The 21,593-nt window shown below is 39.9% G+C and overlaps 1 protein-coding gene across 7 annotated transcripts; it reads left to right on the forward strand.

Moving 5' to 3' along the window:
• The first annotated feature begins 313 nt into the window (after nt 1-313).
• Nucleotides 314-20,776, forward strand: IFNAR2 (interferon alpha and beta receptor subunit 2). 7 transcript variants are annotated; one of them, XM_064524316.1, is made up of 10 exons: nt 3,911-4,001; nt 5,021-5,223; nt 7,507-7,864; nt 8,225-8,266; nt 8,565-8,694; nt 10,281-10,444; nt 12,927-13,099; nt 15,851-16,013; nt 16,451-16,569; nt 19,421-20,776. In XM_064524316.1, coding segments are annotated over exons 3-10 (1,473 nt in total). In that variant the 5' UTR covers nt 3,911-4,001; nt 5,021-5,223; nt 7,507-7,863; the 3' UTR covers nt 20,102-20,776. The 7 variants fall into 7 exon arrangements, with proteins under 7 accessions (XP_025964335.1, XP_064380386.1, XP_064380392.1 ...); XM_064524322.1 differs by having other exon boundaries at nt 7,507-7,731; XM_026108550.2 differs by lacking the exons at nt 5,021-5,223; nt 7,507-7,864 and adding an exon at nt 314-461.
• Nucleotides 20,777-21,593: the final 817 nt, after the last annotated feature.

The raw sequence follows: 21,593 nt of genomic DNA on the forward strand, positions 1-21,593 counted from the left end.
CACACTTCATCTGCATAAAAGGCACAGGGATCCTGAACGATGAAGACAACCAGCGGGAGCTGTAGCAGCTCCCAGCGAAGACATCCCCCGCGACAAAACCCGCCACAGCCGCGGGGGGGGACGGGGACACCTAAACAAACACCAAACCCACCTCCCGCGTATGCGGGGGTAGCTGTCTGTCCCCGCGGGTGCCACTGCCGGCGAGACACGGCCCCGCGCAGAACGACGGCGCAACCCCGACCCCCGCCGAGCCCCAACCGCCCTAACAGCCGGCCCCAACGGCCGCCCGCCTCGCTGCCAGCGGGGGCGGGGCCGCCGCCCGACCGGCCCCACAGCGCCCCCTCGGCCATTTTCCCTCCCGCGGCGCGGCAAGGAGGCGGCAGCGGCGCAGGCTGGGCAGGGTCTGATGGAAGAGGCTTGGGGAGCCGCACCTGCGGCCTGGAGTCGCTGCCTGCCGCCAGGTACGGGCGGGGAGACCTGCTGTCCCGCGCGGCTGCGGCGGGGGTGCCGCCTCCTCTTGGCGAGGGAGGGCAGCGGCGCCCTCCGTGGGTCGCGGCGGAGGCGCTGGACCTGCTCCCGCAGAGCAGCCGGGGCGGAGGCGGTTGCCGAGGGGGGGGGCCGTTTCGTGCCCCACAGGCGACCGCGAAGCGCCCCGGGGCTCGGGGCAGCCCCCAGGGGCGGGGGGAGCACGTCCGTCCGTCCCCGGCGAGGGGTGGCCTCTGGGGGTGCCAGGCCTCGCTCCCTGAGCCGCGGTCGGCAGCCGGCAGGGATTTCCTGGAAAAGTGAAAGCAAACAGCTTGGCGCAGAGGGCCGGCCGTGTTTGTGAGGCAGGCTTTGAGCCAGGGGTGGTCTTAGCCCGCGGCTGAAGCCTGTGTAAAAACCGCAGCTTGTTAGGATTGTTTCCTCGCTGGTATCGCTGTGGGCGAAGTTGACTGTAGCAATCGCCCCTGAGGGGCGTTGTAGCTAATTTTGATGTAGGTAAATGCATAGCTCAAGGCTGCAAGTCTATGAGGAAAAGTTCACCACAGTGGAGTCTGATAGAGTCTGGTTAATGGACATAACTTGGAATTTTTTTAAGAGTAAATTATTTCAATATCCTTAGAATTGACTTATGCAAAGTCCTGTGGCAAAGCCAGGAATAGAGCGCAGGTGTAACGTTGCAATCCACTGCATGATCCTCTAGTTCACACAGTTTTGGCAGTAAAGTTAACGCATACATCACATTACGTGTGCAGGTTTAGAACATTCCTCTGCTGACTTTTCTACCTGAAATGTCTCTTTCAGTCTTGCTGATTCTCAAAAGATATTCAGATAAGCAGATTTCTATAGATAAATATGCCATCTGCTAGTTTCAAGAATAGGTTGTGTTTTCTACTTTACTGATGTGGAGCTTTTCTGAAGCACAAGCCAGTGACCTCTGAGATTTCAAAACCTGCTTTTATTCCAGTTGGAAGGAAATACAAAACATCCCAGACTTCTGTGCATTGAACACAGGAAGGAGGATGTGTTCTAAAAACATGCAATTTCATTTCAGTGCAACCTTTACAGAAGTTTCTGAAAGTTTTTCTCCAACCTGTTTCCAGAGCTGGTCAGGTGCAATAAATCTGCAAAGCAGAAGAGCCAGGAAACTTCAAAGGCTAGATAGACTCCGTGGCAGCCAGTCAAAGTAGCTATTCCATAGCCAGGTCCTTGGCAGTACACGCATTCTGCATTTGTAAGGTGGGCCAAGTATTCCAGCCATCAACACTGTTTGTCCATAGCTGCCTGCTCAGGTTGATCTTTGCAGTGACTCTGGAGAGCAATCCTGCAGGAGACAGCCATGGTTAAACTTGAGAGCATGTGCTTGCAACATAGCTAGATCTTGCCAAGGTTGTTTGCACGTGTCCTGTTTGTCCTAACAGTGATGTTAGGTGATCAGTATCAGGCAAATAGTTCTGTGGGTCTTCCCCAACAGACAGGTCTTTATGTAACCTGCCGCAGTAGCAGATGGCTTTTGTAGGCAGCCTGAACTGAAGTTACAGACAGGCTATCTCTGAAGATGATGTGGAAGTGCAAAGCCAAGTCTCGAAAGTGCCGAACACCTTATTCAGCTCTCAGGAGTACACCGTTCAGTTATTGTGTTGGCAACCTAGCAGCCCAAGCTGATGAGGTATGTGGAGGCTGGACTCATTGGTATTTCCATGGCTTCTCTCCAGGTGTTGCTCTGGAGAGGAAGAATAGCAAAAGCTGATCAGGATTCTGACAGAAATGGTTTTCTCCTGGAATTTCACTGGCACTGATACATCTTCAAAAGATGGGGATTTAGACAGCTCTCTCAAACTTGAAGAGAAACCTGTTTCATCACATTTTTCTTGCATATTCCAAGGAGCTGAACGTATAATTTCAATTTGAAAATGGATCATTTTGAGGTACATGTGTTGCTCAGTATGCAGAGTCAAACACAAGTGCTTCAAATTCTATATGAAGGAGCTAAGATGGGCAAATAAATCTTTGCATAGTACTATGTAAAGAGTATTTTGAATATGTCTTATGATTAGTTGCAAGGTTTAAGACACAAATATTTTGCAAAGTGAATTTGGGAACCTCAAGGTTTTCCCCATGGAGAGATCATTTTGAACAGCCTGAAGGATCAGATCCTACAGGTATAACTCTGCTTTTTAAAGTAACTGTGAAAATAAAACTGTAAGGCTTTAGTTTTCCATGTGACTTCTGAATAAAGCTTGCTACCATGTTGAAAGTAGAAAGTTTTTTTTTTTTTTTTACTGTATAATCTGTACACTTGACCTAAATAAGAAAGTCATTATATTTTCTGTCTTATTCACTAGTGCCAGAACTAAATGGGCTTGATGGATATTTAGTTAAAATTGGTGACTTAATCACTTTCCAGCTTGCTGATATTGATGGTAAACTTCAAGATTTAGTAGCTAGTCAATCTTATCTTCTTATCCATAGCTCTTAGTTTTGGATAGGAAGAGCAAAATAAGTATTTTAAATGGCCTAAATATTCCTCACACTTCGATGAATTAATTAATAAAATGAACTAAACTGAAATGTATATGTGTGAGGGGGAGACTTTCTTTTCATCTGCAGAATAGGTTGTTACTTTGGAAGGATGCTTATCAGTTGCACAGATTTAGGTTCTCAACACTTATGCAGTGACTTCCCATAGTCACTTTAAAACCTTGAGCAGAGGAAGATTTACATCTCTGATAAGGGTTTCCTTTTAATTCAGTGGATTGTAATGTATCATGTGAAGTTTGACCATAGTATACTTTGTTTCACAGTTGCACCTTGCTATTCTACCTGTAATTCAAAACCAGATCCTGCAAATATTGATATTATGAGGATAATAGATAAGGTAGAATAATAACATTTAGGACATGGAATATTTTAATAGACTTAAAAGAATATAAAGACTTTATAGCTTTCTTATAATTAATAACGTTAACATTTTTTTTAACCTCAATCTTGATCTACCCTCTTTCTAGAACAATTTTTTGAACAATGATAAGTCTTAATAATTTCTCAAATAAAGCCAAATAGTTGTTATTTTTTGTTGTATTTAACCTGTTGGATTCAGTGGCATAGAATTTTCAGAGGCTATTTTCATACAAAATTAGTACAAGTAATCAGAAGATGTTTTATGCATTTATTTGAAAAGATAACAGTGCTTTCCAGGTGAAAAAAAGGAAAAGTGCTATTATCTTAAAATTACCTGTCTAAACTGGGACCTCTCTGTAATGTAATAGCAATAACAGTGCAGTTAAGTACCGCTTCGGTGCTGTTGTCCCCCCACACACATGCACACTGAAGAGGCAAGAATAACTCTTTGAACGTAGACCTCATTTCACTTGTGAGTTGTTCACTAATACATTTTGCTGAATCTGATTTTTATTTAATGTATTTGCAGGTATAGAAGCAAAATGTATATTTCATAACCAGTAGTTTCTTAATCACAATGGCAACACTCATGGGTGGACCACTGCCTTTTTATCAGCTTGGTAAGTCACTTGTAACTTTATACTGTAGGAGAAGTAGTATTGCTGACTTTTCACTAACACCACTTCTGAGTTACTGAACTAAGATACCAGCATGCTGTTATACAGCTGTCCCTGGAATAATTCACACAATCAAGATTCCACTGTATTATATTCTATGTACTCCGTTCTATAAATAAACCAGTATTTTCCCCTCAGAAAAAATGCTTTAAAACAAGTTCTGCTTCCTGCCTCTCTAAATTTCCAGTGGACTTTCAACTGGATATGTTGTTTTTCATTTCTTGTCCTTGTTCTTTTCTTTTTTTTTTCTTTTTTTTTCCTTTTCTCCAGGACATTTTAATTTCTGGATTAGTGGGCAAGACAAACATAGTTTGTTGTTTCAGCTGTAGTCTTAGTGGGAAACTGTTTTGATAGAATCCATTTAATTCTGTAAAAAGGACAAAATATTGCCCTGCTTAGTTTACAGACAGTCTTTTTTTTTTCTCCATTCCATTGTTTCCCACAGTTACTTGGTCTGCGATGGTTCTTCTTTCTGTTTGTGTTCCCTGTGTAAGAGTCTGACTTACTCAATTTTTACAACTCCAACTATTTTTGTTAGCCTTATTTGTTGAAACAAAGTTACCGAAGTATTTCGAACTCTAAGTGAGCTAAACTTGATTTTGATAGGGGAGAAGTATTTAAAATTCACAGAGGAGGAGAGAGGAGGTCTTGTAAACAGGAATTCGTTCAACAAGACAGCTGACAACTGGTGAGGTGGCTAGGTTAAAAGAGAACAGCAAAAAATGCTCCTTCTAGACCAAAGAATTTGCTCTAAGGAAGTGTATCATTAGTAGAGTCTGTGCACTGACGACATTTATTTGTATAACGGTAATATCCTTAGTGTGCTAGAGGCTGTATGCCTGTTGAGAGAAGGGAGAATTCCTGCCACCATGACTATAAACCTGAGCTTGTGTTCAGGTAAAGAATAATAACTGTTACAGTACTGCTGTGTTTCTCATACCAACTGGCCATTTTTTTTCTAGACAGGTGATCTGTTACTATAATAGAAGAAATAGATCATTCCACTTTTGTTAACTGCACTTCTGCAAGGGTGTATTTATTATTCAGTAATAATACAGAAGAACAGAAGACATGCAAGAGAGGATGTCTGTGGTTTAAATGATACACTGAAGCTTGAGAGATGAGTTCTCTGTGTGAACATACATTTGCTGCATGTACAACTCAAGTGAGTTGCTTAATCTCTTTGGATGCTGGGAGCATAGTTTAATACTTGTTAGACTAATGTCCTGAGAGCCAGGTTCGTAAGAGGCACTTCGTTGAAACCATTCAGATTTTGCTAACTAAGTTAGGTGGCTAAGTGTATCTGTATGTGCTTCTGTGTGTGCTCACTGCTAATTAAAGGGCCAGGGTGTCTTTTTTTTTTTTTTTTGAGACACTTCTCTACAGCCATAACAATTCTGTGCAGATATTTATTTAAGTGAAGAGGAAATGCTTCCTCTTGTCTTCCAGTACTCTGCAAAAATAGAGAAGGAATTCAAAATAACTGCTTTCATGTGTTAGGAAAATTCTCCCTATGTGCTTGGAGCAGGACACCTGGGAATACCTGGGACATCTGACCCACAACTGTTCTGAATACCCTCTAATTTAGTAAGAAGGGATATTATGGTGCCATGTTTCACATGCTCCCAGCCATTATTTGTACATTTCCATATATATATATATATTTTTTTTTAAGGTAAGTCCCAGACTGCTTTTATCTTTTCAGGATCTTTCTTATTGTGGCACATCTTACTGACACAGGAAAGAGTTCTGTTCTGTTACTTGTAATAGTGTGGCACCTGAGAGCCTTGGTCATGGACTAGTAGAGTGCTACTGTGCTAGTTGCTGCACAAATCCAAAATCTGAGAGACGTTCCCCGAGGTACAGGGGCTACCATTCTAGCCAAGATGAGAAGAATGAAAAAAATGTGTAAAGGCAGTATTAATCAACATGGTCAGCAGTGATATCAGGCCAGCAGTGTTCTGGGTATTGTCTTATTATTGGGGTAGAGGGTTAGTTGTTGTGACCAAAGGGAGGTGTTGCAGGACAGCCAACTACCTTACAGTCCCAGACCATGTGGGTTTCATGTGGTATGAGGGAGGGAAGGAGGGGGAGAAGGAGATTTACTGCATGACTCCACAACTTGTTTCAAAGATCAAAATTTACTGCACAAGTTACAACGGTACAAAGCAGCAATTCTTATTAACAGAAACTTAGCTCAACTAGAATACTTAGTTTCTAATTACACTAAAAGTTATGCTAATGGCAACTAGTTAGTGAACAGACAAAGCTAGCTAATTTATACTAGCCGTAACTACCAACACAAATGAACTGGGCAAACCAATTCTGATTGATCTTACCCAGGTGTTGCCTTAGCAGCCAATGTACGCTCAATGCCAGAGAAGTAACTGCAGGAGGGCACCCTTGTCCCAAGGGGATCCACAAGTTTGCAGACCCACTGTCACCTGCAAAGAGCCAAAGATGGCCTCTGGGGCCAACCTATTTATACACTTCAGGGGAAGGTGGAGGTGGAGTCATGAGGCCAGTTGCAGGTCTCTTTGTGCAGTCCCTAGCTTTTAATTCCAGTCTGCAATGATTAACACTGCCCCAGCACTGAAAGGAGGTGTTCTCTCTCAAGGCCTGGAGGAGGAGGAGGAGATAAATCCAGTCCACAGTGATTAACACTGCCCCAACAGCAAGAGGAGGCTTCATTATCTCTCAAGGTCCTGGTGCCCAAGCAGGCCTTATCTCAAAGTCCTGACATCCTCCCTTTCAGTGTGTGAGGCACAGGAATGCAGACTGTTTGTAACTGGCACCAGATGGGGGGTGGGGGGAGGCTGGGAGCATCCCCCCCGCAGGAGTTTTTGGAGAAGAATTCTGGGGAAAATAATCAAGTAACTTTGCAGATGTTTCCATGGAATTCCTTTAAGGCATGAGAAAAAGCATGCTTGTTTGCAATTAAACTAATGACTTCTCTGACCAACTGGGGGTGGGAGTTAGTATCTCATCAGCAAAAGGAGAGACAGAGGACAGGCCACAAAACCTCAAAAATGAAAACTGGAAGTTTGTATTTGTCACACTCAGCAGTGGGAAGTAAGCTGAAGTATCTCAAGAAAAAAATAGAATGGTCAAAACAATAGTTTCAAGAATGACTTGAAGCAATACTCTGTTCAGACATGAATAACACAAGACTGGGTTGGTCAAGGCCAGTGAAAAAGGACGAAGTGAAAATCTGGATGAAAAGCCAGTCTCTTATGGGTGTGGGGTTTTTTGGGTTTTTTTTTGTTTTGTTTTGTTTTTTAATTAGATATGGAGAACTCTAGATGTCAGGATCTGAAAGAAGGCTGAGCTCAAGAGGATACTCAGACTATAGGTCTGACTGACAGGCTGAATGTGGCCTTAACTGTGCCCTTTGACACAAGAAGTGTGTGCGTGTCACAGTGTCCATTTGTTTTTGTTTCTTTTACAGGCAGAGAATAGAGTGGGAGAAAGAGTTAGAAGCACCCACAGAAGAATGTTACAGAAACAGAACATGAACTTTACTTTGGAAAGGAGAGGCAACTGGAATAGAGTTAAAAGAGTTAGCTGATTGAAAACAATGAATTATATCCTGATGTTGTTATGCTACAGCATTGAAAACTCCCTACATTTAGTGAAGGACATCTGTGAAGATTATTGTCATGTTCTTCAAGCTGTAATATCTCTCTTTTTCCAGACTAGTTTTAAGATTCTCATCCTAACTTAACATGATGTTTTATTAAATGGAGTGAGCTACCTGAGATGCAGTTAGAACTCTCTTAAGACAATATTTGATAAGTACTTCTTAAGTAAGTTTGTTCAAACTGAGACTTCAACCCCTTCTACCAGGGATTAGCATGAGCCTGAAAAACAGTGCAGTTATCAAAGAACTGGCTGCTAGGGGTCTTGATTCAATGACTGGTTGGAAAAGGACATCTATACTCTGGGAAAATGGAAGAAAGGGCAGAGGGGAGGAGGAGGAGGAAGATGTTAAAGAGAGAACCCAGCCACGTAGAAAGTTAAAGGGCTACAGAAGCACTTCCATTGAGAGCATAGTTAGCATTGTCTCTAATTGTTGCAAATTAATATTGCCAGTAGTAAATTAATACTTCTCATGAATCAGATATTGTTGACATACAAATGCACTAATATATGGTTTCATTTTCCAGTGTACATCAGCATTCTGTCTACAGCTTGTTACAGCTTGCGTGGTAAGAGTTCTTACTGTGTTTCAAATGTATTTTCTAATACTTTTCAAAAGACTTGCATGTTCTCACCAAGCATCATTCTACAACTTTATGACTTTTGAGGAACTTCATACAAATAAAACACAGCAGGACCGTCCTTTATGTTGGTTGCTATTGTGCTGAACTCAATGCTATTCCACAGTTGCTTTGTTTTGGGGCTGATATTGGCCTCTTTAATGGGGTTTATTGATTAGAATTGATGCAGTCTTGCATTTGTTTGCCATTCCTCTTCATGTCATATGTTTAATTTTTTTCCTTTTAGAAAGATCTGTGAGAGGGCCACCTCTCAACCTGCAAATGAAATCTCACAATTTCCAGCACACTTTGTCCTGGCAGGCAGGAAATGATCCAACTGTGCCAACACACTATCGTGTGCTGTACACTGACCGCAGGTATGTCTGATTTCATATAGGATACAAATTTTACTTTTAATGTTTATCTACTCAAAATACTCAGCCTGTGTCTTTTTTTGTCTGTTTTTCCACTCAAAGGCTTTTCTATAATTTGCCATTTATCAGATTAAAAAGGAAAGAATTGGATTTTACCATATAATTAGCTATGTCTCACTTAAGCGGTCTACATATTCGTGCCATAAACGGATTGTATCACAGAAAAGAAGCAATTTCAAAAAAATCTGGGGACATTTGCAGTCAGATTTATTAGTAACTTCTTTTTGCACTCTGTTCTTTGTCATCAATTGAAACAGCTATACCTTAACAAATAAAGTGCAGTAGGTCTAGTAGAGGAGTCTTCAGGAGCACTAAGAACTGACTGACTTCTGCTCAGCTGAGCTATACTTTTGGAAACAGGGTTTTGCCAAGGTGTCTAGTTGTAAAGGTGCCCGGTAGATGTTTTGTAGCTACAGAATTGTTCAAGAGTAGCTCTGTTCTCTGGAGCCTACGACACATGGGTAGGTTTGGAGGCTAAGTTCCTGGAGACCTGCAAGGTAACCAGGACTGCTGGCTATAGGAGTAAATGAGCTGCTGGGGCTGCTGAGGTCAGCCCTGCTAGTTGCCCTGGTAGCCATCTGCATGTCCTGTCTGACATGGCGTGATAGGGTTTTGGGGAGCCATTTTCCCCCTACACCACAGCCATTTCTGGAGCTTACCTTATTCTTGTCTCTCTGAAGGATGTGGTATATGTCTTGTGACTTTTGGACACATGAAGATTTGGGATTGTAGGCTGAGGAGGCTGGTCATTTGTTATAGAGCAAATTTATCTAATTAGTGTATTTAGTTTCAGTGTAATTTATCTAAAATCTTTGTAGGTAGTTTCCTTAATGCTGTATGTCTTCCTATGTGCATAACTATTCTGGCCCTTTATGACACAACTAAAAGTTTGAAAAGAAAGGCCTGAAAGAGAATCATATTCGAAGTTACGGGTCAAATACTGTTTTGTCCGTGGCTAGTCTGAGGCATGTAAAACATAACTCACATCAGAAGTAACCCTCAAATATATTGTCAGTACAGGGGATTATCCTTTTAAAAAAAAAAAAAAAAATTATGATAATAGAATTTAGGAGCTCCAACTTGAATTATGGCCCCTTCATGCGATGTGGTGTAAAAGCACACAATGAGATACAATCCCTGACTAAACAATTATGCCATTGAAATAAAGAAAACAAGAGACTAAGGACAAATAAAATGCAAGCAAAGTTAGTTTTGTATAAGTGGATATGTGTAAATGCGGATGTGTGTAAATGCTACCTACACATTCCCCCCCGCCCCCTACCCTTTGATCATCTGAGTTTGGTTTTGCTATTTTTTAAGGTTTTTGAAATACATCTTTCTTGCTTTCCTAGAATGAGAGTACAATCAAAAATAATTCAGATCTTATAAGTTATTTTTGCTTATACATTGAGCAGGATCAGTGATCTTCTGATCCAGTACACTTGTCAATTTTTATTGTTTTCTTTAGAAATGCTTTCTTAAAGCAGGTAATAGATTATTTTGATTTTTCTTTTTATTTCAATTTACAGGAACTGGATGACTGCTAAACAATGTTCAGATATTATGCAACTCTTGTGCAATCTGACAGAGGATTTTAAAGATGTTTTCATTCAGTACTCTACATTGGTTCAGAGCTTCATAGGAACTGAAGTATTCAATTCTTCTGCACTTAATTTTATGCCATTTACTGACAGTAAGTTCTCTGTCTGCATTTCTTCATTTTGGCAGTTTTTATTTCTAGTTACATATAAATGGTACTCTGCTAACTTTACAGTAAGACACTCCAAGCTAATTTAGTTGCTAGCTTTATTCCTTTATGTGAGAGAATGTGAGCTAGTGTATAATCTAGTGTGTAACAGAACATAAAATATACAGATAGCCACACATGTCAGAAAGCTAAAGTGGTTCTGATAAATGGACACCACTCCTGGTTTTGAAACTATATATATCTTAATATACTTATGAAGGAAATGGTATCATGTTGAGCATTCACAAGCCCAAAGTAAAAGTCACTAAGTGCATAAGATGCTTAAAGCAATATTAAAAAAAAAAAAAAAGAAGATTTTATGTCTTCAAGCAGTCGATGTTAGGAATTAAAGAAATATCATGTCCATACTAGCTGTTGGGGAAGAGGTTTGTCTGTTTGTTCATCAGCCTGCTCTTTTCCTTTTACTTGCTCCTACAAGATGACGCTTATTAGTAATGCTATCTTCTAATGCCAGAGGTGGCTTCAACCTGGAGTTATGCTTCTGGAATTCTGTTTTGAAGTAAAATAGAGATTAAGGAATGTCTTTTTGAAGAGCTCAATAGTTAGTGCTATGCTGAGACTAAAGCTACTGACAATAGACAGTTTCTGTAATTTTATACTAATCCAGCTCACTTGGTCTGGAAAAGCTACTTTTATGTAACTTTCATGGAAGGTAATGGCTGTGCCCTCCAATTGGAGGACTACAGAGGAGAAATGGGGAGTTTATGTTATGTCTGAATTCAACACTGGTAGCCATCACTCTGTCTGCCTCTGGTCTCAGAAGTATTGAAAAATTGGAGGGGATTGGGAGAATAGCCAAAAAAGAAACCCTAAAGGATTTGTAAGCATCCCTTGGAGGTGGATGTCCTCAGTCCTTCAGCAATTAGTTTAGTAAAGAAAAGGATCAGAAGATGCCTTGGCCACTATTTAATGTGCTAACAGGCTTATTTAGTCCAGCAAACAAAGCATAACAGCATGTCCTGACTGGAAGTTGAAGCTAGACAAATTTGAGGTAGGAAATGAGGTGTGTTTTGAACTGACCAGTGGAACAAACTACGAGGTGCTCTGGCTGGTTCTCCATCACTAGCAATTTGTAAATTGAAATGGGATGTTTTTCTAGAAGTTCTCTAGTTCAAACCATAAGCAACTGAGTCAAGTTCTATGATGCATTTTTCAGGGCATGGGACTTAGATGAACCCAGTAGTCCGTTTTTTGTTTTATAACAACTGAATAGGAAGGAAACAATATCCTCAGATATTTCCCTATGGGGTATAGTTCACATCTACTTTCAAATAGTGAGGGTGGAGCCTTAGTCCTGTTGAGAGATGGATTTGAGCAAAAACACAGGTTTTGCAGCAGAGAGCCAGGATAACAACTGCAACCAAGTTTAAGCTAGTGTTAACTGCAGAAGAAAGTAGTAAGTTTGGAACCATATTGAGCAGGATATGCTTTTCTGTTTGAGGTTAAATGAAAACTCGCATTTGTTCTAGATATGAAACTTTTTTTAACCTATCCAGGTGAAACCTTCTTTTCCCTTCCTACTCAATTTCTGGAACAGAAATAGTTAGCTCATGTATGTTGCTTTTTTGAATTTTGCAGAGTTTGACAAATCATTCTCTACCTTGATCAAAATGCAGGTGCTTCTGGGAAAATGAAAGTGAAATGCAAATTCTAAGTGTTCATGGCATGTTTTGTTTTGTTTTTTTTCCCCACACTGTACTATGAGGAAATGTATGGGAGGAAAGAAGACCTTAGGCTTGATTCAGTATGGTAGTTCCTCTGATCTTGATGACTGTATGGTTTTGGAAAGAGGAGACAAAGAGTGTACATGGCTTTCCAAACACATTGATGTTCTGAGGAACTGAACTTGGGACATTATTTTGAAGTCAAAGGCAATCTCACAGAAGCGTAATGGTATTTCACTAGGTCCTCTGTCCTACTCTTAGTAGAGTTTTTAGTCTTTGGAGCTCAGCTGTCAAGTGTTACGACCTATAGCCTTTCTTGCAACCAGTATGAACTGGACCACGCACTAGTGAATTTCTACAGAGATTCCTTCCAGAGAGTGACTATGTGATGATGACTGGCAAGAAAGGAGTCATCTTTTCCTGTACATTAACCTCAGCTTTCCTCTCAGAAAGATAAAAAGCTCAGGCTTCTGTGGGACCTGAGGCAAAGTGATTGCCTCTGTCAACTTTCCCTTTTTTTCTCTTCCCTCCATTGCTGAGTGGCTGCTTTCTTCTTGTTTTTGAAACCTATTCACCTGGGAAAAGATAGTTTGGCCTTGGAACTTATATGCTTCAAGGCCTTCTGGATGTACAACAGTGATATACTCTAGATTCTGATCAGTCAGCTGTATATCCATCACAGAAATAAAATCAGTACTGAATGCAAAGCATATGTTCTCCCCCCCGCTTCTTTTTTTCAATAGCATTGCTGGGACCACCAGAAGTTAATGTAAGTTCCTGTCCAAACTGCATAAATATCACTGTAAAGCTGCCAACATCTCACTTTAGAAAAAATGAAAAGCTGCTGTCTTTAATTGATATATATGAAGAGCTTGATTATGAGATAACACTGAAAACACATGATGGACAGCATAAGGTAAAGAACTTTTTTATATTTTTTATTTGTGCTTCAGAGAAGAAAGGAAAATGGAAAGTACAAAATGGCCCTAGCGGTTAGCAGGTTCACAGAAGCAAATATATGAATAGAAAGCACTTAGAAGAAAACAAAGGGAGAGCAAGCATAATCTGTCAAGAGCAAACTTGGCTTCCTTCTGCACCAGAGTAGCAGGCCTAGAAAAAGAACACTCTTTGCCCTGTATCTTTACGGAGGTCAAGCGTGGGGCACTGGTTCAAGTGATTGTTCTCCAGGAAGACAAGGGAAATATGGTTTAACTGAAGCTACTAGTAGCTGTATACACAGCTGATAGAAAAATCACGCCCAGAAAGCAGTTTAGTGGTTCTCTGTGAAACAGAAAATATGTATCCAGTTAGGTTCTGCAACAACGTGTTCTGGGTCTGGTACTAACTTTTTTTTTCCCTCTTGATTTTTACTCCTGGTTTGAATGCTGAATTAGAGAGGTAGATAGGCAGGATTATAACTTCAAACAATCTTCACAGAATGGCGAGATCATATTAAGATAATAGCAGATAATTCAGTAAGGAACGATGCAAGGGAGAACACTTCAGAATAGTGAGCCACACAATGAGTGGAAACAGCTAAATAGGCAGCAGTTTTGCCAGAAAGGATGAGCACATGCTATAATATTACAAGCTAGACATGAGTCAAGTGTTACCAAAAAGTATAGAGAGACATCATAGTGGATGTAGAAACGTACCATAGAGAACCTATAGGAAATTGCTTTTTCACATTCTTAGTGCTTGTAAAGCCCACATGCAGCACTGTGTCCATTCCAAGGCTCAAAAAAGGCACAGACCAGTTGAGCGGGATCCTAAAAGGAACAGTGAGGACTGAGGTGGGGGGGGTTGTGGCATCCTGAACCATGGCCCACGAGGAAACACTGGAAGAATAGGGAACTGCTCAGTTTAAACAAGAAAAGCATGTAGAGAGGCCTGAATCTCTCAGTATATAAACACTGACTGCAAAGAAGGAAGAAATAAACCATTCACTCTAACAGGGACAAAAAACAGCAAACTGAAATTGCAGCAGTGAAGATTTTAAGTTAAGCATCAAGAGAGATTAATACTGGCTGGCACTGGCAAAGCACTGGAATAAACTGTCTAACCAGAGGACAGACTGCCTGTACTGGAAGTTTTGAACAGCAGGTCAGACAGATGAGGAATTTAATCAGTCTAGCTCATTTTGCTGTGAGTTACAGGAGAAGGGCCACAGCTTGCCTAGCATAGGGATTTTTTCCCTGGTTTGAATTGGAATATCACTGGCAGTTTCATACATGTAGAATCTGTGTGAGGTTGCTTCAAGGAGGCATATGATGGCCAACATTTGGAGACAGAAGGAAATTCTTCTGCTCTTCTTTTTTAATCTTTGATAATACGACGTTTCACAAATAGGTATAAGGTAGGCATCTTGACATCAGCTAAAACTAGAGATGAAATTCTTGGCTAGGTAAACCACTGACTTACTGTGAAATGTCAGTTTTTTGCAGTTTCACATGCTAATAACAATGTGATGCTGAAACCATTAAAAATTTCCCTCTACTCTCCATCAGTTTCTTCCCCCCGGCAATATTGCATTAGAGCAAGCCTTTCTGTCAGTCAGCCTGTGCAATGAGTACTTTTCAGCAGTATCTAATTGCTGAAGTAGGATAGATTTAGTAATATTGTCTTCTGTAGTATGAGAATTGTTAATTCAGCCCCACTTAGGGAAGCTTGTAAGCTGAGATGTAATAAACAATAATAAAAGTAGTTCCCTTCCAAGGTTTTGAATCAAGTCTTTAATAATCTGTGAAGATGGATATATTTGAAGAGTGTAAGAAAACTAGCAATTTCATGGTATTACTAAATTTTAAAATATTGCAGGGTTTTTTTTTTTTTTTTTTTGAGTTACACAAAGTAGAATTATTTTCAACGTAGCAGCTTTTAATGTAGAATTACTTTTAAGGTAACAACTTTTAACTGCAACAACGCAAGCACTGTATGAACACCCAGACTCTTGTAGGAACAGCTGAGTTTCTGAGAAGGCCTGATTCCAGGGCTAGGACAGAGTAAAAAAGATGAAAGGCTGATAGGGCTACCTTAAAACAACCCCAAAACCAGAGTTTTGAATAATACAAGCACACCCTGCTTACTTGGCAGAAAATAATAGCCCAGGAGTTGAATGGAAATCTTAGGGTGTCTGACCAGGCAGCCTTCAGTGAGACTATAGTCTAAATTGTTAACAACAACAAACCCTTAAAAATTGGCATCTGGTAGGCACTAGTGAAGGGTCAGAGTACAAACAGAATTTCCCATCTGGTAAAATTTTTATCTGTGGAATGTGAGGAAGTTTTAACTGAACCCGAACAAAAACCTATCTCCATGAAGCAGATGCCCTCCAGATCCTGCAGCTGTTTAATGAAATGAATGTTTGTATGAAAATTTCAATACTAGAAAAATTTGAGAAAGCATTTTCCTCTTTGGGAATGCTTTGGCTTGCTGAATCTGGGGCAAAACTGCTGGAAATCTGTATAGACTTTTTCTTTCTTGCAAACAAAACTGTTCCATTTCAGAGAACTAGTACCCCTCAAGTGAAATTTAATTCATCTGTAAAAAGTTTCAACTCAGTATTTACTACTGCATTATTTCACTGAAATAGCCATAATGTTTTATCAGTGATTGGGGATCTCTCTTAGGCAAATAGCTGACTTTAAAACATTGTCTTTCATGGCAGAGGCCACGTGAAAGAACGACTAGAGAAATTTTTAATACGGTCATTGAAGATTTGTATCCAAATAGAAATTATTGTGTGTCCGTTACGGTCTCTGCATCTCTAAACAAACATTCCATCTCATCACCCTGGAAATGTGTAACTGCAGACTCTGTAGCTCAACAAGGTAACTGTTCTATGATCCAGAATGGACTGTCTGACTTGATTTTGTGCAAGTGTTTTGTTTTTATGTAGCAAGATTTACAAATCAATTAATTCTGAAAATAGAAAGAGAGAAACTATCTTCCAGGCGATAAGCATTTGGGAGATTTATAAATAAAATATGAAAACCCTTCCATTTGGGGGCTACACATTTATTGTTAATCCTGCTAAGTGTACATATCTATACTGACTGCATAAATAGTTATCAAAGATGATATTTATTTTAATTCTTGAATCTAACCTTGAATTTAATCTTGTGTTGTGTTTGGATCAGATGACCTCTAGATGTCCTTTCTAATCAAAATTATTCTGCAATTCTAAATAGCTGTTCTGAATGTATAATTTGAAATGTCATCATTAGAAACATCTTCATTCATGGTTTTTTTTTTTTTTCACTTGCAGATTATCGTATAGCTACAATCACAGGTGCTGTATGTTTTTCATTGACTATCATTGTCATCATAAGCTGTATGTATGCAGGAGGTTTTATTCTTCAAAACAAATCACTTCCACGTACCTTGGTATGTACTAATTTTCATATTTAGCCTTCCTAGGTGGGAAAAAGAAGTTCACCGTCTGAACTGAACAAAAATAATTTCTAATAATATGCCTTAGGCGAAAGTTACATAGGTGCATAGAATTTAATGTTATTAAATTTGGAGTTAACCTCTTTCAAACTTTCAAAGATGATCTGTAGGCTACTGAATCTTGTGTATTATGCAATGTAAATATTCAGTCTTTTTGAAAAACTTTTTTTGCTACTTCTGGGACAAGTTATAGTGTGCAAGTTGCAATTATAGGGAGACTCCCCAGCCTAACTTTAAAAGAACTCCTTACAGCAGCCAGATGCAAGCTAGTTCCCACAGTAGAGTGTCCAGCATGGGATAACTGACCCCTTCTCCTTTGAAAATTAGCTTATATGTAAATCCTTGCTGCAGTGCACAGATGTCTTCCACCATCCGAGCTGGAGCAATAATTCCAAATGAAAAATATTCTAGTTCTTGGGTGAAGTATGCAGGGAGAAACCTAATCCCTGACGGAGTCGCTAAGGATGCTCTGAAAACTCGGTGTTGGTCACTCCTTAGCAAAGTGGTTTCTGGCACGTTTTGCCCGACATAGCTTTATTTCATCTTGCAGCTTTGTGCTCCACTCAGGGAACAAATCCAGTCCCCACTACAACTGAATGAAACTTTCCATTTATTACACCAAGAATCAGATCATTCCCTGAAGATCTGAGGATAGTTTAGCCAGGTCCCTGGGTGCTGGAATTAGATAAAGGGATTTGAGAGTTCCTACAAATGAAAGCAAATATTTTAAATATGCCTTCAAGGTTTTTTCTTCACCACATTTCCTTAGGACATCAAGCTAAAAAGACAAAAGGTAGCTTTAAGTCCCAGTCTGTTTGAGCATACTGTAGTGAAGCATAAATATGGCCTAGAATTGGGATGTGTGGCCTCCGAAGCTCAGGAATTCGCAAAAGATGGGCCAGTTACTTAAGCGGATCTAGAGAAGCAAAGAGTCACTATAAGTGGTCTAAGACATTCTTTCTAGAGCTATGCTTCTTGCTTATTGTCCACAAAAGGAGAGAAGGAGAGCATCTGAAAAATGCTAAAATTAACAGTTCTGCAGCCTGATAAGAAAGCAAAACCTGGATGGTGATTGCAAAAAAGTTGTTGGAAATGGTCTCACACGCAGCAGATAAGAACGTACTCTCAGTTCACATCGACAAGGAGACAAAGGACAGATCATCAAAGACTCCTGTAGAGATAAGACTTTGTTTTGAGGAAGCAATCTTCAAACACTGTTGTTTCTCAGGAAGCCTGTCTGCTTTGTAGCATCAACAGTAGCTTTTGAGTCAAAGGAAACATCCTCTTTAGTGAAAACAGATATACCCCAACCTTTAAGTTTCACGTGTATCTCATGTTATAGATTGGGGTGCAGTTATCTGCAGATGCTTTTCTGGCAGGGAAGTATCCTAGTTGTTACTTCCAGAATAGTTACGCAGCAGAGCTGAGCACCACTTCTCTGTGTGGCCTAATGTCCAGCTTCCTTCTCCAGGCTCAGTTATGATTTCTTACTGTATTTTCTTGTGAACAGGAAGTAGCAAAAAGGATGTCTGGTAGTGGAAAACTTCATAGAAAAAAGGGAAACTTATATGCAAAGTATCCCTGCAGGAATGTAGAGCTAAGGTAGTTTCCCAGAAGTTACCTATTGTGACCAGGCTGTCATAATCTACTTGAATATTGGAGCTGATGAAAACAAAAGACAAAAGAAACAATCTAGCTTTGGAAGAACAGTTAGTGGAGGGTCACATACACAAGGCGAGCATTACCTTCCAAATGCCATACTATTCTTAGTCAGGTATAGTGATTGGCAGAAGTCCATGATTATGGAAGAACAGTTAAGTTAATGAAGAAAGGAAGATAATGGTAACATATCACTTAATTTTTTTCAGTATTTTGAATAAAATAATCTTGTTCTGTGAGACTGTCCATGTTTTAATGCTTGAAGAAGTCACTATTATTTATTAAAGTTAATTGCCACTAAATTTCAAGCAAGAATAAGATGCCTGGGGTCTCATTTCTATCCATTTCTTGGCTTTCTTCTTCTTTCTCTATAGTTTGTGATTTCTCTTGCATTTCATTCTTTGGGTTTTTTTTGTCTGCATGTTTGTTTTTTACATATACCTTTACCATTTTCTACAAACATAGTTAGAGAAGGTTGGTGTCAATTTTTTCAAAGACTTTTTTCTCATCTCTCTGTTCTTTGGTGTGACTTTACCTTCCTATCCTTAAGATTGTTCAACATGTCTCTGACAAGTATCTTCTAAAGTTAATCTTTTATTTTCAGCATTTTTTTCCTCCAGTGCTTCAACCTTCAGTAATCCTGAGAAGGGCAGCCAGTAAAACAAAGAAAATGGGTTTTAGGATGTTACATAGGTCATTGTTTCAAATGGTAACTTTCTAATGGACGTTAAAACCCTTGCTCATATAAGGCTTCTCTTCTTCCACATGGCAATTTATAAGAGCTAGTATAGAATTGCAAGATTCCCCTCAGGTCCAAGATGTATTTATGAAATGAGCTTTTAGTCTTAGATATCTCAAAAGTGAGAATTAAAACACTTTGTGTCTGCTACTTGGTACTAGCAGTGATTTCTGTGAGTGTGCCTTGATTTGTAGTGCAGGGTTTCATGTTTACAGGAATGGAGAAGAGATAATAGCTCTAGATGCTTGAGCTTGGCAGAAAAGGCCAGAAACATGGTACAGGGAGAACCATTTGTTTGTTGACCTCATGTTTACAGGTACTTTTCCATAGTTTTGTGTGCATGTAAATTTGGTTCACTTTTTTTTTTAATTCACTTTGTTCTTATAGGTATTCATCAGAACATTAGCCTATTCACCTTTTACATTTGAACCTGAAAAAATAACCTCTGTAGAGATAATTTCTAAAGAGGTTAAAAAAAAGGCAAAGGAATGTAGTGGCAATGGCAGTGATGAAGACGATGACGACAGCGTAAGCGATGCCAGAAGTAATCATGACTATACAAGGCGTGATATTTTCAGCAGAGTGCCTCATTCCTCTGACACGTCAAATGCATTTGTGCAATGCTGTAAAGACAGTACGTGTGAAGACAGCAGCAGTCAGGCAAGTCAAAATCCAGGCAGTGACCTAGAAGACTTTGAAGAGAATGAAGTGGACATTGAAGAAGATAAAGGTGCAAGTATGGAGTTACTTAATCCTTTCTCTGAGGTAAATTGTACTTCTTCTGGGTCGAGGAGCAGTGCTTGCTTTACCATAAACTTACAAACTGTTCTGCTGGGAACCTCTGAAGAGAATGTAGATAGTTCTGCTGCTCTCCTCTCTTCCCAAGAAGATAAGGTTGACTGGCTAGATTCTGGTGCTTTTGGATCAAAGCTCCTTGATGATACAGGAAGTGTGCAGAAACCACTCTGTCATAACATCTCTCACGAATGGGAAAATTCTTCTAGTTCTGATGAAAGTGATTCATCAGATTCAGATATGGACCAAAAAACTGAATACATAAGAAGATGAATAAGTGAGAACTATTGTTTTATAACATACAAATATATATTGTCCGCTTTATCTGTTTCTGGACTGAACACAGATTTGGTCTTTCTCTTTTTTAACATTCTTGAAAGTATATGCCTGTATCTCAATAGTTAGTGAGACTCACTTTTAACAAATAGTGCTGTGGTATCTTCAGGTATGGTCCAGGTTGTATTATCTACAGAGAAATGCAGATGACTGTGTCATGTAAGATGATGCAGAGATACAGAGCAGTTATTTCATTTTGCAGTTTGATGGTGCCTAGGAGGAGTTTATGGTATAGGAAGAGGTGAGTGGCTGCTCTCCTAACCAGACCTTCTGACTATCAGTGTTGGGAAGAATGGTAATATGAAAGGAATCTCTGCCATTATTTCTTAGCTCTGTTGGTGTGTTACTGTGAAACCTGTTTTACCAGATGGATTGCAAACATCAAGGTAGTCCTGTATTCAAGTCAGCAAAGTGATTTCCGCGTGAATGCGTTTGTGCAGAGAAAGCTGATCAAATGAAATCTCAGAGAGGAAGATAAAAATACTCAGCAGCTTACAAAATGTCCTAAATGGGAATCAAGGCATTATATAAACCTTATTTTTAATGTTTTTATAATTTTGTGCAGTTAATGTGTACTACATTTTTAATGTCATAAAAGCATTTTAAGAAACAGCTACTGCAGTGTAAAGTTATTCTGCAACACTTGTGCTTTGTGAAAATTCATAGACAAGGGTATGAAAACCTGTAGCCTATGTGATGTGAATTTTCTTTTTACTTTGGCTCCTACATACCTTTGAAAAGCTACCTGAATTAGCCTGCTGAAAATTTATTCCTTAGGGGAAGGCTTTTAGGTGGCAGGTAGCTGAGAAACCAACTCTTTGCACCCTCGGAAGCTCTACTTAGATATTACTTTCCTGCCCGCAAGCTGTTTCTGGCTGATGCGGCTGGCAGTCATCATTTCATCAGGACAGCCGAGAGTAATTACCATCTGTTGTACTGCTTTTAAGAACTAAATAGATGTAAGTACCTGACTCTTTGGATCGTTACAAAGTAAGTATTTGCAGAGTTGCACATCCTCCATAGAGTTAGCGGATGAAAATTTTGCTCATGGGGACCCTGTAATTGTGTGCTGCTTCCGGAGTATGAGTCTGTGTAAGCCTCTGTGCGATGGTAGAAGCCAGTGCGATTGCTCGTATGTAAGTGAGGGTGGTGGAGCTGTGTCCATCCCAGGGAAGGCAGGAATTACCTTGTAACCTCATTTAATAAATAGGAGGTGGTAAGTGGGCCAGAAACAAATGCATTAAGCCCTGAAAAAGAACTGGTATTTCCCGTGGCAAAAGTAATACTTTGAGAACACTTACTAGGTGAATAAAAGAAAACTGCTCCCCCCTCTTTTCCCTCCCCCCAAAAGTTTACCCTGATTTTGACCGGGGATGCAAAATAGTCTGTCAGAAGAAGTGACGTTGGCATCTCCAGTTACAGTCGCGGC

Source organism: Dromaius novaehollandiae, chromosome 1 (assembly GCF_036370855.1).
Source record: "Dromaius novaehollandiae isolate bDroNov1 chromosome 1, bDroNov1.hap1, whole genome shotgun sequence".
Taxonomy (NCBI): domain Eukaryota; kingdom Metazoa; phylum Chordata; class Aves; order Casuariiformes; family Dromaiidae; genus Dromaius; species Dromaius novaehollandiae.

What these genes read in the sequence shown, in the direction of transcription:
- IFNAR2 (XM_064524294.1), top strand. Translation starts at nt 8,170, where the DNA reads ATGAATCAGATATTGTTGACATACAAATGCACTAATATATGGTTTCAT. An exon ending in GTGCTGTACACTGACCGCAG is followed by an intron (nt 8,695 to 10,280) that starts GTATGTCTGATT and finishes TTCAATTTACAG; the next exon opens with GAACTGGATGACTGCTAAAC. An exon ending in CACATGATGGACAGCATAAG is followed by an intron (nt 13,100 to 15,850) that starts GTAAAGAACTTT and finishes CTTTCATGGCAG; the next exon opens with AGGCCACGTGAAAGAACGAC.